This window comes from Molothrus ater, chromosome 2, assembly GCF_012460135.2.
Source record: "Molothrus ater isolate BHLD 08-10-18 breed brown headed cowbird chromosome 2, BPBGC_Mater_1.1, whole genome shotgun sequence".
Lineage (NCBI taxonomy): Eukaryota > Metazoa > Chordata > Aves > Passeriformes > Icteridae > Molothrus > Molothrus ater.
Genome location: NC_050479.2, coordinates 82,208,743 through 82,224,358, shown reverse-complemented (window position 1 = coordinate 82,224,358; position 15,616 = coordinate 82,208,743). Strand labels below are relative to the sequence as shown.

Sequence of the window (15,616 nt, the reverse complement as noted above, 5' to 3'; positions counted from 1 at the left end):
GTGCTGTCAAAGCCTTCTCTTTAGGGTTGTTATGATTGTGGTCCACAGACCTACGGTTGTCCAGAGGTCACAGACTCAATGTCACTGCATTGCTGTCAGTGGAATATATTTTTAATTACTTGAATTGGCCAGTGTGGGATTTGAGGAATAGGCAGCATTTCCCAAATGATCCTTCATCTTTCCTTCTCTAAAATGGGGGAATCACATCTTAGTTATACAATCTGTGTCACCCTCCCAGAGGCAGCTAAAACTGCACGATTTACCCTGTGCTCCCTCCAGGTATTCCCCAACAAAGTTGGGCATTTAAGAAAATATGGATTGGTCTGCACTGGAGGAGGGAGGAGAGGACTCAGCATCTGTAGTAAGGGGCTCTAGTGTGCCTGTTAGTGCATGTTTTGTGTGCTAGGATGTCTCCTGGTGGGCATTTTACACTGCTTCAGCCTTAGCAGCTAATTGTAATTCATTCTGTGGGCTCTGCTGCACAAATTCTGGCAAATCCTGCTGTGCCAGATGAAGAGGTGACTGTCTCCATTTCCTGCCCTGTCTCTGCTGTAGGTGCCATCCCTTAGCTACATGCTGAAGAGAACTGCACCTGTGCCTCTGTCTCTGCAACCTGTGATCAGTGCCGAAGTGCATCCTCCATCCAGGAGGGTTTGGAGTGAAGTGGGGGCAGTTTGGCTTAGCCCAGGAATGGCTGGAGCTCAGCTCAGCCATTTCAGCCACAGCTAACTAAGTGAAGCAAATCTCCTGTCAGACTGAGAGTGAGTTAAACCTAAAACACTGTGTGACAAATCACTCTACTGGTGCCTGTAGATGGGGAATACAGACTGCTCTCTCTTGGAGAAGTTGGCCATAATTGTTACTAATTTTATTTTTCTTTGGCTTCATGAAATATAGAGGCCCACAGTTTCAACCCTTTGTACCTCCACTGTGGTGAAAGCTCAGTGAAGGATTTTTAATTTGATGTTGCCACAATACTCTTCAATCAGAGGAATCCTGCCTGAGAAGCTGCTGGACTAAGGATGGTGTCACAGGAGAAGTGGTGGCCCAGAGTTTGTCCCTTTTTAAATTGCAGAATGTGATACAGGCTTTTCTGTACCACAGAGCAAAGGAGAAACTTATAGGGATTGATTCCCATGACTCATTGCAATGATGTAGCAGACATGACCCTTTCTGTCCTCCAAACCTCATAGCAAAGAGCTTGAGCTTGTGTCAGGTGTGCTCAGGACTCTGCTCTGGGGTGACAGACAAACACTCCAGGGTGGCACTGAGAGCTGTCCTGGACCCTCCCTTAGCATGACATTCTTATTTTCTTCTCTTCCCATCTCTCTTTGATGTGTTCACCTCTCAAGCTCACCAGAATGTTTCTTTGGGTATTGAGGCTGAGCACCCTGAAAGGTGATGGAGGTTCATAGTCAGTCTGTGAGATCTCTGGACATCTCAGTGACTTTCCAGACCTATCTGCAGGAGTTACAGATTAAATAACATTTAGTGCTCTGACTGCTGACTGTATGAATACAGCCCTGGATGACTGTGAGTTGAGCTGGCCTCTGGCAGATCTTGTTTCAATAATACCAGCAGTGTTACAGTTCTGTGATCAAATCTCCATCCCATGCCAGCAGTCTCTTCCCTGCAAGTGGTTTGTCAGCTAGATTTGCTAGGTCTGGAGTAAACAGCCCTGTTATTCTCAAGGTACAGAAAGCAGAGATCAGAGGGGTAAAATTGGGTATGAAGTTTAAATGAGGAGAAATTCCATCCTTCTACCACCATTTTTCATCAGTGGGTAACTAATCATTTTTTTTGCATAGAAACACCACACAGTAGAACTGGGCTTCAAATAACAGCTATAATTGCTTCTGTGCACTCCAATAATTGCATATAAATCAATTACCACCATTTTAGGTATTTGAACAGCTCGCTCTATGAAGAAAAACCTTTCTTTCCTGTTTAATAGCCAGACCTTTAGCTTCTTTGTTTATCCACACATCTGGGACAAATGATTCAAGCTCAGTCATTAATTAGTGATTTTATCAAGATTTTCTTTTCAGGATGGAAAGGTCATCACACCCTTGAAGTGCCAGCAGAACAAATGTCTCCCATTTGCACATGAAGTCGAGGCTTGTGAGGAAGAAGCCTCAGAACATGACTTAAAGGGTAGAGGCTTAATTTGGGGGGGCTACTTGTAAAAACATGCCTGGTGTTCCTAATACAAATGCGATGGCTATACATCCTGACTTTTTTCCTAAAGTCTGTGGTTAATTCTTTTTATGGCTTAAATGACCCTTAATGCCTAGAGCCAGCTGACAGAACACCAGGCACAGGGCCTGAGGTAAAAACTCAGGCCAGAGGAGGATGGCCCTGACTTCAATATAATTTATTTTTATTGCATTGTCCAGAGCCCCTTGGGTTGTCAGAGCCACACACTGCTTCCTGGATGCTCCTGGAGAAAAGCCAGTGCTACAGCCTGTGGCAACTCCAAGCAATGTGCTGTCTTGGCCAACAGATGGGCCCTGCCAGGGGAAGAAGAACATATTTTACTACAGGAAAAATGCTACCTGGCTAATCCAGACCAACTGGAATTACAAATAAGATGAAATTTTGTTAAATAAGAGGAGATACATGAGTGATGAGACAAAGAGAAGTGAAGGTTTTTCCTGGCAGAGGTAATTCAGGTATCATGAAATTGCCAGGCCATCATGTTTGGATGAAACAATAATAGTTTCTGAGCTTGAAATAGGTATTAAATAGGTATTAAATTAATTGCTAAATTATTGTGTGTATTGATATATTTTTCTTGTGTTTATGCTAGTTATATCACTGGTTTCAAATTACCTCCTTTCTCAAAGGAAGGAAAAAGAACAATTTAAGAATAGAGACTTTTCCTGCTGCTGAGAGAAAAACTGGGAACAGAGAAATCCAAAACGAGCTGCTAGAAATATCCTTGCTTTAAAATAGAGAACAAAACACAGGAGCTAAAGTCCCACACTACTTTTTTCCCTACACCAATTTAGTCTCTTTTACTTGTCAATGTTTCTTGTAGGGCAGGCACCCAGCAGCTCCAACTCCAGTAAGTATTCCCTCTGCAGGAGACTTTTCCTGTACAAGACTGGACAAGAAAAGAATATTCACTGCCACTGCTTAAGTCCCTGGTAAAATGTGAGGTACTGCCGACAGGACCTTCTCTCCTGGGGAAAGGCTGCACATGGAAGTGCTCTGCAGCCCTCCAGCGGTTCCCTTTGAATCCTACACGGTGGGAACACAGGGCAGGGCAGGCAAAGCCTTGCTCCCATAAAAGGCTCCCACCCAACTTGCTGTGCTCCCCCGAGCACACCTGCCCTTCAGCCCCACCAGCACAGGGAGTGTGTGCTGGAAGAGTTGCCAGCAATGCCTGTGCTCTTTCCCAGTTATGCTCAGGAGCACCCATCGTGCTGGGATAATATTTGGTGAGGCATGACAATGTCACAAGGCTGGGGGAGACCTCTCTGGAACTTTGTGACACAGAGAGACTCTCAGGGGAGCCCTTGGCTGGTGGCAGTGCTTCCTTAGCCATGTCCATCAGGAGCTGCACCATTGTGATGGCTGTATGTGGTTTTGGGGGTGTCCTGCTCTCTGGCTTGGTCCCCTATGTGTCCCTTCACTCTTGTTTTCTTCAGGGCCACATGAAGGGAGGAGGGGAGAGGTTCTGTTGTCCCCACAGGGTTGTGGGAGGTTTTGGGGTTTGTTTCCATGGGGTATGGCAGATGACAGTGCCAGGCTGTGTGACCCATGCACCAGTTGGGGTTGGTTGAGACTCCCCAACATCAGGGAGTTCAGAAGCAGAAAAGAGTAGTGCTTCCCAAGTGTGCAACTCTCCCAGGGCAATGCACACACTTCCCATTACATCCAGAGAGCCACAGGCAAAGCTTGGCTCTCATGTGTGAGGGATGGCCACGTGCATTCGAGCTTCCTAAAGGCACTCCCAGTAGCAATGGGATTCTGTGCTTCTGAGGTGGCCCAGGTAGCTTATCCCAAGGCAGCTGAGAGCAGTCAGCAGTGCTGACTGACTGGGATGGGCTGCAGCCAGTCTGTCTCCCTCCTTGGAGTACCCACTGCCCACCCTGGACTCCATTTTATTCCCTACTGACATGCTCCCCCAGACAAAAATCAGTGGCAAGTAAAAAACAACTTGGATGAATTTACTTTTATCATTCTGCAAGCCTGGAGGTGCATTATATCAGCAATGACATGGGCCACAGGAACTGATGGCAGAAATGAGAGAACAATTCTCACTAACATTATATATGTTGTGTTTCCATGGCTGCAGGGGGCCACCTGTAGTCATCAAAAACAAAAGAATCGTAGTCAGAGCTGTACATGAGCTGTCTCACAAAGGTTTCCTTGTCTGCTGGCTCGGGGTACAAAGAAGCGAGGCCGTGCTTGTAGGCCCAGTCAACAATCTGCAAAAAGATAAGAAAAATGAGCTGCTGAAACAATGCTGGCACGTTATGAAGTTCAAACCAACTGCAGTTTGGCCCTGTCTGTGTTTTCCCTCTTTCCTCCTCTCAGAATTGTGCAGTTTCTTGCTTTTTTCTCTTTGTGAGTCAGCTGCACTTCACCCTCAGTTGGGTGAGGGAATGGAAGCTGCCTGCAAGCAGTGGCTGGTAAGAAAAGCACCTCCTGCCCTGGCAGAATGGTTGGGGTGTGCAGGTGAAGGAGGAGAGCAGCCCTGTGGCCAGCTCTGCTCACACCTGTAAGATCCATCAGTAGCCCTGAGCAGGCCAAGGAGATTCTTGGTGGGTGTCTCTGAATCACAGATCTGATGTATACAGGGCACCAAAGCCGTAATTAGGCAAGTCCAGATCTGGAATAGTATTTATGTACTTAGGTCCCTACCAAACACATGAGGAAAGGTTCCAAAATAGCAATTTGGAACCTAAAATCTTTTGGCAATTTGAGTCATGTTTGAATTTCACTCTAAACCTCATTTTTTGACATGCTGAAGACTCACAGCTTCAAGCAATAAAGCAGAGCTTTGTGAGCTGTGAGGCACCCAGAATCAGAATGTATTTTTCACATTTGCATTTTAATGATGGAAGAAATAAAAGCAGCAATTATGGCCAGAATTCCTGAGAATGACTGTTTTAGACTATAGAATAAATTCAATTAAAAAAACACAAACCAAAAATGATGCTAGGGCAATTCCTTCCCTTCCTACCACAAAAAGTGGAAATAAGAAAGGAAATACTCACTTTCACAGCAATTTTGAGAGACACTTCTCTGATGCTGTCCAAGGGGGGATAGAGCCTTCCTTCTGCAAGATGCTGCTCTGTCACCTCGGCAGCAATAGTCTAGAAAGAAGAGGATGGTAGTTTTTAGGGATGATCTCAAGCAAACACCACATTCCTTCACATTACATGGTATGTGGCTGAAACCTCAGCAGCATCAGGGCTGGGACTAGTCCTGAGTGGGAACTCGTGACCTGTTCAAACACATGTGTGTATGACATGTTTCATCACAGACTTCAGACTGCAGCCAGAGTGGGGCAGTGCTGTGTTAGGGCAGCAGGTGTGGAGAAGGAGAACCCTGTCATGGCTCCTGCACATCTGCACATGTAATGGAAGCATGAGCTTCCCCTGAGCCAGGAGAAAGCTGCAGCTTTTTGCTGAGGCTGAGCCATTTCCCCTCCACACATTGTCCTGGGCCAGGTTCTTTAAAACACCTGAAGTAGATACATGTGCCTCTTATCTTTTCTACAGGATCAGTGAAATATCAGTTGGAAACCTCTGCTGTGATGAGGAAGATTTCATCGGAGATGTGCCGGACCCCGCTGGCAATGACTCCCAGAGCCACTCCAGGGAAGACGTAGGCGTTGTTTCCTTGGCCAGGGAAGAAGGTCTGTCCATTGGGCAGGGTTACCTTTGGGAATGGACTCCCACTTGCAAATATTCCCCGGCCCTGATCAAAGAGAGAGAAAAAAGCATTCAGGTTCAGAAGAGATTTCTGCTGCTTATCATGACCTGTGCTCAGGGGACACTGGTGACAGAGTTGCCAAAACTCAGTCAGCAGAGGCATCTCCACCAGAGTCACCTCCAGCTGACACTTTGGGAGGACCCACACCCCCAGAGGCAGGATCAGGGCCATGGAAAGAGCTACCAAGCACTGAGCATATGTTTGTACTGCAAGTGCTCTGATCTTGCTGAGGAGTCTGTCTACCTCTCTATCAACCATCTATGGAGTATAAAGAGACTTGTGGGATAAAGGTCTGGGGCTGTGTGATTGCTCTGGCCATAGGGAGGTGGTGGGGAAGGCAAAGGAAAGAGTGAGACAAGGGCTCCTCTCTCAAGCCAAGTCAATCCACATGACTGTAATTCTTCAGTGACATTGGGTCTAAGTTGGGTGATGAAATAGTTACATAAACAACTAGGTTGGGGTAACACAGGGGACAGAAACGGGAGAGGATGGGACATCTCAGACATGTGGGTGAAAGAGGCCAGCACTTTCTTTAGAGGATCGCAAAGTAATTCAGGCTGGTTGGGACCCAAATTCTTGCTCATAGCAAGGTCAGCTGTGAAACCAGACCAGGTTGCTCAGGGCTTTCCCCAGTCTGCTCTTGGAAAACTTGGAAGGACAGAGGCTGTCACTTGTTTGCCAGCATGCTCTGCTGGGGTCCTGGGTCCAGCCAGGCCCTGAGCTCCCCGTGCTGAGCCACTGTACCAGGGTGAGGTACCAGGGTGCGGTCCCAGGTGAGGCAGTACCAGGTGAGGCGGTACCAGGCGAGGCAGTACCAGGTGAGGCAGTACCAGGGTGCGGTCCCAGGTGAGGCAGTACCTGGGTGATGCGGTAGCACTGCTCCGCTGTGCACTCTGCTTTGCTGGTGGGGTTGCTCAGGGCGAACACGATGGGCCTCTCATTGAAGGCTGCCATGTCCTTCAGCAGCTTCTCAGTGAAAGCGCCTGCCACAGCTGCCACACCTGGAACAGCAACAGCAGAGTGAGTGGTGCCTTCCCAGCGTGCGACTTCAGAGCATCGCGCTGCTCCCTCTGGGACTGGTGAATGAACTGTGGGAGGGAAACGGCTTCATCTCTGGAGATGCAGTAACAGGCACTGTTACTTTCTCATATGACAGTGAGATTTAAAGCCTGTCTCAAAATAAAGCCCTCTGCTCCTCCAGGCAGAGTGGGCCCCAGTATTTTGGCCAGCCTGACTGCAGCGCTCTGACTCCCAAAGACCTTCCTGAGGTGCCTGCTGTCATCCTCATCCTGCCCAGCCTGACAGGGCCAAGTTTGTTGCTTGAGAGCTCCAGATCCTGCCTCCCCCAGCACCTCCCTCTATAGCCCTGTCTAAAAGAATTCCTACAGCTCCAAAAGTGAGGATGCCTGTGCCCCATAGTTAACACAGAAAGGATATGGAGAACTCAACTGACAAAATGGGGGTGAAAAAAGCTCACTTTGTTTTGACTAGGAGAACAAAAGGAGACTCTGGAGGAAAGACAGAAACTTTCCTAAGAATTGAATTGAGATGAAAAGGTCATATTAAATGAACCATACCTATAACTGCTGTAGGCTTCACTTTCTGCACAACCTCTTCCAGTGAGTCCACACTGGGGTGGTCCTGGGCAAACATTTCTTTCTCGTGGTTCAGGTGGCTCCTGCCCTGTGAGGAAAAAGGAATCAAACTTTGGTCTGTTGGCAAAAGGTGGACACATAAACATAGTAACTCATCTTCAGCTCATTTTGTCTCTCAGCTCTCTACCTCAAGCAGATTCCACATAGCAGGACCTCAGCATCAGCCAGTCAGGCACTGAGCAGTTGGTGTAATGTCACACTGGGCTGGCCTCTGCTCCTCTCACCCACCGAAGCACATTGACTGTGTGGAGGAAGGAGCCGGCTCCCATTCACTTGTACATAAAGCACAAGTCTCCTCCAGTCTGAGGAGGGACAAGGGCAGAGGCCCTGGGGACACAGGGAGTGCAGAAGGGGGCTGGGCCAGGCTGGGCCACCAAGCTTGCAGAATTTTTCTCTGATAATGCCCCATATGATGTGCAAGACTGCCAGCACTGCTTGAGGCCATGGCCAGCAGGATATCCTTCCACTTTAGAGACCCAGCCTGAAGTGTTGCCTTTAGGGCAGCCAGTGCTGCTGGCACACGTGTCACCATGAGACCTCCTCTGAAAGCAGGAGTGTCAGCAATGCTGACACCAATAAAACTGCAGCCTTTACTTCAGGGCTGAGCAGGGTCCAAGGTATCTGCCTGCCCTCGCCTCTCCAGCTGGCAATGGATGGCAGGTGAGTGGAGCTCAGCTCTGGACACAAATTCACCTTCACAATCAGTCCCTTGGAGTCCACCATCCAAATTTTTTTGAGGGCATCTTCTCGTGAAACTCCTTCCTTTTCCATGGCCATGAGGATGAGATGACCTATGCCCATTGCAGCCTGGAACACAGTATATGAACACTTTATTGGGATGTTGTTATCTTTTGGAGGTAGATTTTAAATGAGAAGTGGGTTGGATCATCCCCCAGCACTGCAGAAAGCAGGGACACTTTCTGTTGTACAGTGCCAAGGCATGGGGCTGATTTTAGCTTTGTAGGTGCTGCCATAAATCAAAACCCTCACAATCATTCAGCAGAGCAGGTTGCAGGTGAGGCTGAAGAAGGGGCTGTCTCCATAATTTAAACCAGCTGCTGCAGGGGAGGAAAGGAGGGAAACACTTAAAAAATGCTGATGGCAATGCCAGTACAGAGGAACTCAAATCCACGTGAGACTGCTGCATCTGAAATATGGCCATGAGGAAAGTCTTCTCCCATTCCTGCCTGGGAAAGCAGCCCTGGATATTCTGTGTGTTTGTGGTCCTATAGCCATGCCCCTGCTGCCCAGAGGGGGACTAACAAGGCAGGAGGGGCTCTGTGCCACAGAGATGGGGACCAGCACAGACATATCTGGCAGCAGGGGCGGAGAGACAGAGAGCAATCTTTGTCTCCGTGAGGGATAGACAAGTAATAACAGACCTTCCCAAAGTCTCACAGGTGAGTGAGAGCTGAGACAGGTCCTGGACCAACACCTTTAGTCCATGGACCAGGCTTTGGAGGGTTCTTCTTCTTCCTCTCTATTTGAGCAAGGTGCCATACAGGCGACCTGGCTTCTGCCACGGAGCACTATGACTGGCTCCAGACAGAAAGGCTGTGTTCTTACAGTTCTTTGAGTCTGAGTCCTTTGGACTCTGCTGCTAAAGAAATTCTGGTTTACCCTAGACATCAACCCTGAGAACTCAAACCAGCCTCCTTCATATTCCTGCCTCATAAGGAACTTCCCTAAAGGTACTTAGAGCCCCACTGACACATGGGCAGCCTCATAGTATCCACAGAGTCTGCCCAGGACTCGTGGGCCAAAAATCACTGACAGACCATTGGTAACTTCCACACAGCAGCAAGATCCACCTGTAGGGTGCAATCCTGCCCAGTGACAAGGAACCTGCTTCTGTGCTTCATCCTCATGAAGCCAAGCCTTGCAGGAAGTTTCACAGTTGACTTTTCTCTCTCTAAAGATGGAGATGTGAAGATGGAGCATATTAAGGTACAAGCTCAGGAGTATTCCTACCTCTCCAGCTCCCTGGAAAACAAACTTCTGGTCAGAGAGCTTGTTCTTTGTGATCCTTAAGGCTGCAATGAGGCCAGCAACTGCAACAGATGCTGTGCCTGAAAGAGAGAAACACCATGAGATGGACATCCTGGCAAATGCACTGTCTACCCTGCAGATGTACTGTCAGAAACCTTGTGGTAGGAATCATTCTCTTAGATTCTGTCACTGAAGGATCAGAGCACCTTCCCTATCCTGAAATATTAACATTCAAATTCTCCTGCAAGGCTGGAGAACACAAATTTTCCTCCATGTAGAGTCAAAGGGATACCAAATCCTAGAATGTCAGAAGTTAATACCTAACTTGCAAGAGTTTAAGACGCACCTGACTTCTCTAAGGTCACATAAGACCCCTGTAGCAGAGCAGTGGTTTGAACTTGGGTCCCCTTTCCAAAAAATCCTCTGTGATTATGGAATTACCATCCTCTTCTCCTATTTACCTTCACAGCCCAGCATCACCATTTTTGTACTCCTCTAACACCCTGGTACCCTGACTCACAGCCATCACATCCTGCTGCTAAACATTAAGGAGTCATTGAGAACAGGAGTTGGTCCCAGATTAGTGAGGAACAATGCAGTAAATGGAGCAGAGTGCTGCTGTAACAGCCACTGTGGTATCTACAGCTTGCCATGCATTAGGGGGGGCAAATGTCCAGACTGAATAACCTGCCTTTACCCCACATAACTCACACATAAATCACATGCAACATTCATCTGATGTCCTGCTCCAGGTGAAGAGATATGGTGGAAATAAATGAGGCACAAGCTAATAAGGATTCAGGCACTGGTGCTATCTCAGCTCACCTGGGCAAGCTGGATGCAACGTTAAAGGGGACCTGGGAGTGAAGGTGGAAGTTTGATAACAGAATATGGAAAGTTGGAAGGATCCTTAAGGATCATAAAGTTGACTAATATTCTTCCTTAGCATTTGAAAGAATATCAGTTTGGATATGCCCTGACCTATTCCCAGCTTTTCCCTAGAGTTTTGATCTGTTCCCAGCTCTAGTGCTGGTCTCTCCATCCTTATCTTTAGAAGCTTTGTGAGGAATCAGGGAGACTTAATAGTAACAAGTAACGAGTCTTGTGGGGGTGGTCATGGCTGGGGCAGGCAGTGACCACTTTTAGGCAACTACACTTGATTTCAGCAGATTTCCAGCATTTCCTATTTTGCTGCCCATGTAATCAGCCAGTGGTTCAGGGTTTTAAGTAGCCAGTGCTTCACTGAGGTTCCCTGCAGGGTCCTTAGGGCTGCAAGGCATCAGGAACCAGCAGCTCCTGAGCAGACATGAGCACGAGCAGTGGCACCAGCAGATGGAGCTGCCTCATCTCTGAAGGACCCACAAAACAAATTCAGCTTTACCTGCTCCTTTTCTTTAGTGCAAAAGTCACAGACAAGCTAGGAATCTGCTGGTATATAACTGGGGAATGATTCACACTCTTATAATTTCCTAGCAAGCAGGAAATATAGTGGAAGCACAAGTGCTCTGTCAAAGAAGTACTTTTATTGACTTATCTTGTTTAGGGAACCTATATACACTACTCTGACAAAGAAAATCTTTATAGGCCAGACCAGAAGGATTTGTCCATACAATGTGAAACATTTTGTGATTATAACTCAGATGAGTTTAGTTCTCCAAAAGCTAATAATCAGCCTCTCTTAAGAGTGATTCTGGTTTAGCAGAGGTGACAGCAGCCACACTTCTGCAACAGGTGCGGTGTCCACACTGGCACAGTGGTACAGAATGGCAGCATCACTTCAGAGAACCACAGACTAGTTTGGGTTGGAAGGGACCTCAAAAACCATCTAGTTCCAACTCCCCTGACACAAGCAGGGGAGACAACTAGATCAGGTTGTTCCAAGCCCCATCCAACCTGTCCTTGAACACTTCCAGGGATGAGGCATCCATGACTTCATGAGGTCACTGCAAGCATTCATGCCTTAAACACAAACCAGACTAGACTGATGGTTGATAACTTTGTACACTTCTTTTTTTGCAATGCATCACTTGAGACACTCGCTTCAGCACCAAGGATGAATTCCCTTCATCAGCTCAGAAAAGTTTTTACCATTACATTTCCAGACCCAGACTATCTGAGCTCAGTCAGTTTAAAATGGAGTTGATGGGGAGGGAACCAGCCACTGAGCACCTTGTTGGTTCAGTATTAACATGTCACACAGCTGAAGGAAGTGTACAAAGGATTTCCTCTTGCTTCTCCTGCACTACATCTCTGCCTTTTAATGCTCTCTTTAGAGTAGTGTATTTGCCTGGTGAAATTCCACTGGACTGGGAAAATTACAGAGGAAGATAATGAACGTCCAGGAAATTTAAAAGAACACTGGATAATTGCCTAGTTTTTAGATTTTGTGTTTTATGGGTGTCACATAACCAGTCCATGCTCATTCTCTGTGTTAGGGTGAGTCTATAATCAGCAGGGCTGCTTGGCTTGCCATGACAGATGCCGAGGATGGGACTCTGAACAAACATGTATCATCTGCTTCTGCTAAAGCAGCCACCTGAACTAGGTCAAATGAAATACACCCTAGAAGAGTCACTACCACCACATGTTTTTTAGAGAGACAAGGTAACTGGAATACACATAGGCACTTCTGCTGCAGACATCTAATCTGTGCAGGAAGAGATTCCACTCTGTAAGTCTGAGCTGCAAAGAAATGGGAAGAGACCAAGGTCCCCCAGCTGTCAGCAATGCCAAGCTTGTGACATGCAGTAGAGTATGAACATCTGTGTGTACACTCATACATGTTCACACACTATCTCCAAGGCTTACTTTGCACAGAAATCCCCAAATCCCTGTGTGGGCAGGAGTGGGGAACTGATCAAAGTCAAAAAAACAGAAGTGGAACCATTAAAGTGTGGTGGTGTAAGTGTCAGGTCATAGCATTAGCAGTGATAGATGCCTGGAAAGTATTGAAAAGACTGAAATGTAACTGGAGAAATATCTTGTTTCTCTTGGTCCTGACCCAGGCAAAACTGCTTTATACCCTTCGATTGTCAGGAAGTCTGATGGGACAAATGCTGGTATTTGCAAACCCATTTAAGTGGGAAATGCTCTTGAGAGATTTCAACAGAGGGAGGTACTTTAGGTACTTTTTTAAGGTGTCACTAGCAGGAATTTGACAAGTGGTGTGTATGGAAAGAAAGGGGGCAGACTCAGTCTGCAGAGCAGAGACCTGTGGGACTGGGTGTGCCATTACTCATCCCCTGCACTTGTACTGCAGCTTTGACTAACAGCAGGGCTCTGTTCAGCTCTGCCACTCCTAATCCTCCTCTCTTGTTCCAATGTGTTTCTAATCCCTCCAGTCTCCCAAACTGCATCTCACCCCCATTACTCAAGTAATAAAGTTACTGTACCTTGGCCTTAGCTCAATATATTTATTTGATAATTACAATTTCTGAGCACAGAACAACGGAGTATCTCTGTGGAGAAGGGTTCACAGCTGGTTCATGTAAAGAACTGGCTAATCATTATGCTTTAGTTCTAAAAGAATCACAAAGTCAGGCTGGGGCAGGGAACTCCTCAGCATGGCAAGAAAAAAACAGCCATCCTTCAACACATTGGTCTATCTGTTTTCCAAAGAGAATGAGTGCTGCTATTGCAGATAACTCCTTCCCTAAGTAATTAGTAAGAGCCAGATTGGCTGGTCTGTATCTGAGGTGAGATATGGAGGGATACAGAGAGAAGAAAGGAAAGTTCTTGCAAACCATCCTGTCTGTCCAAGACTTAAAGTGAGTGTTAAACTTGATATCACAAAATAGCAGGCAAACCTTGGGACCTCTCTGGGAAGTCCACAGCAACAGAACGAGTATAAAAAAGAGATATTTAGAAGTAAGGCACAGTCAGGAACATGGCCATCTCTGCAGGAATCAATTTCTGACACTCAGGCACATCCAGAATATTGTAAAACATTAAGGAAAACCCTGTGGGGTTAGATGTTACACTTGTACTACTGCAAGTGAGAACAAGCCCCAGTAGATGTCAGTGGAGATACACTGGAGCATAACCTGAGAAAGGATCTGCTTCCCAGCATCGCATGGGAAAGGCTGCAGCAGAGAGGATCCCATTCCTGGGGACCTGACCCTTCCTCAGAGTGGGCAGGGGGCAGAGGGGAGAGCAGCTCTGCACGTGGAGTGACAGGAAGCACTGCACGAGTCTCCGGGGAAAGCGCTGCCCAGTGCCGAGGACAAGGCTGTGCCATGGCTGCCAGCAGCCAGTGGCTAAGCAGGGAACATGGGGGGAAAGCATGGACCATGGGGGTGCTGGGGGCAGGAGTCCTCTCATGCTGATGGCTGGCACTGCCCTGTCACCTGTCCTGGAGGGCTGACTGAGCTGAGCTGAGCTGAGCATCACCACCATGCTGAGTCCTTCCAATAGCAGCAGCAATGAGAATGTGCAGCCACACCACTGCCTGTTTCTTCACACAAGACCTGTGTGATTCCTCCTTCTCCACAGCACACTGGTGGAAAAGATGACCAAATTCAGCCTGATCTTTTATTTTTTACTCTTGACCTGCCTGCTTACACTTTGCCCTGTCAAAACCATGCCAATATGAGGGCCCAGGGAACAGCAAACTCTACTTTAACAGCTCCAGCAAAGGACAGCCAAGGAAATATATCTAAATTTATGGATGAGGAGGAAGCCTAGGGCTTTTCCAAATCCTGGTTCCCATTAACTCCCTGCAGCAGTTCCTCCTTCATTACTGGAAGGCAGAGTGGAGCTTGTCCAGATCCACTCCAAATGCATACTCAAAAGTCAAACACAACGAAGCTGGAGCAGAAAACTGCCACAGTGTTTGCAGCTCAAGGTCTTCCCCTCCATGGGTGTGGGCTAGTGTTACCCTTCCCCCAGAGGGCCTCTGTAAGACATTAAGAAAATAAACTTAGAAATGGTGCAGAGTTAGTCAACAAGAAGAGCACTAAAATGCAAAGCATTGATGCACAAGGATAGAATGTGCTCTCTGAAGTGTGACCCAGAATTGCTGGTGGCATGGAGAAGACCTGTCTGACAATGGAGAAGCCTAATGAGGCCATCTCTAGGTTCCTGCTTTTAATTTTTCCACTGTAAAGTGCTTGAACTGTACTGTGCATAAGCTTCATGCTGGGTTCTGACCATGGCAGCGGTGCCCTCCCTCCTGCCTGTAGGGTGCCAGCCTGCACCCCCTGTGCCCACGCAGGCTGAGCCCCCTCGTGTGCCCACATGGGCAGAGGCTGTCAGGCAGCTGCCTGCACTCTGCAAGAAAGCATCCCCATCCCCATCACAGCACTGGGCACTGCTGCACACCAACAAGCTGAACTAGGTCAGAGCACAGCCCTTTCTTCTGTTCCTTTCGCCTCCTTAGCCTGGACTTAAAAGATGACAGACAGCTTAACACAGAGGTGACCTGGGCTGTCTTCACTGCAGAGGAGGACTTGGCAGTGGCATCCAGTGAATGAGATAAACAGCAAACAAGAAAAGCAGGAGAAGAAACTGAAACAAATGCCACAATTCCCAAATGTGACAGAAGATAAGGGCCTGATCTTTACAGTGCTGCACAGATAAGCCCACGAAACTGAGACCTATTTACAGCCCAGAGCCCACACTGTCCTGACCTGCCTTGTGAAGCAGTCAGGGTGTGAATTCAACGCAAACCCAGGAGCTGGCCCTTACAGCCTCTTCTGCTGCGGAGCACAGCAGGTCCAGAGGGACTGTTAATAGTGCACCCCTGCAGGACTGAGAACACCTCCACATCTATCTCCAGGCTGGGTAAATCCTCAGGGAAAGCATGCTGCTCAGGGGCTGCCTGGCAAGACATTGCCTGCTTTGTTCCACAGCACGGTCCCGTCCCGCACTCCCTTCCTATTGTGCTTCCCCCTCCTTAGCTTCCTGTGATAATTACCCGTGCATTTGCCACGCCAGCTGAAACAACAAAGTAAGATACTGTACCATTTTAATCTGCTGAAATTAGTTACTGCTGAGCCAAGAACTCTCACTTTGCCTGCTTCTCA

General features: G+C 47.6%; 1 protein-coding gene across 1 annotated transcript in view; it reads right to left on the bottom strand.

Moving 5' to 3' along the window:
• Nucleotides 1-4,154: 4,154 nt before the first annotated feature.
• The window catches only part of ME3 (malic enzyme 3), a 117,714-nt gene continuing 106,252 nt past the window's right edge, over nucleotides 4,155-15,616 (bottom strand). The window contains exons 8-14 of the mRNA XM_036379156.2: nucleotides 9,576-9,673; nucleotides 8,298-8,411; nucleotides 7,527-7,632; nucleotides 6,808-6,950; nucleotides 5,761-5,934; nucleotides 5,229-5,327; nucleotides 4,155-4,436 (exon numbers count right to left, since the gene is read on the bottom strand). Coding sequence (XP_036235049.1) covers nucleotides 4,275-4,436; nucleotides 5,229-5,327; nucleotides 5,761-5,934; nucleotides 6,808-6,950; nucleotides 7,527-7,632; nucleotides 8,298-8,411; nucleotides 9,576-9,673 — 896 coding nt within the window. The 3' untranslated portion in view covers nucleotides 4,155-4,274. The remainder of the gene's footprint in view (nucleotides 4,437-5,228; nucleotides 5,328-5,760; nucleotides 5,935-6,807; nucleotides 6,951-7,526; nucleotides 7,633-8,297; nucleotides 8,412-9,575; nucleotides 9,674-15,616) is intronic.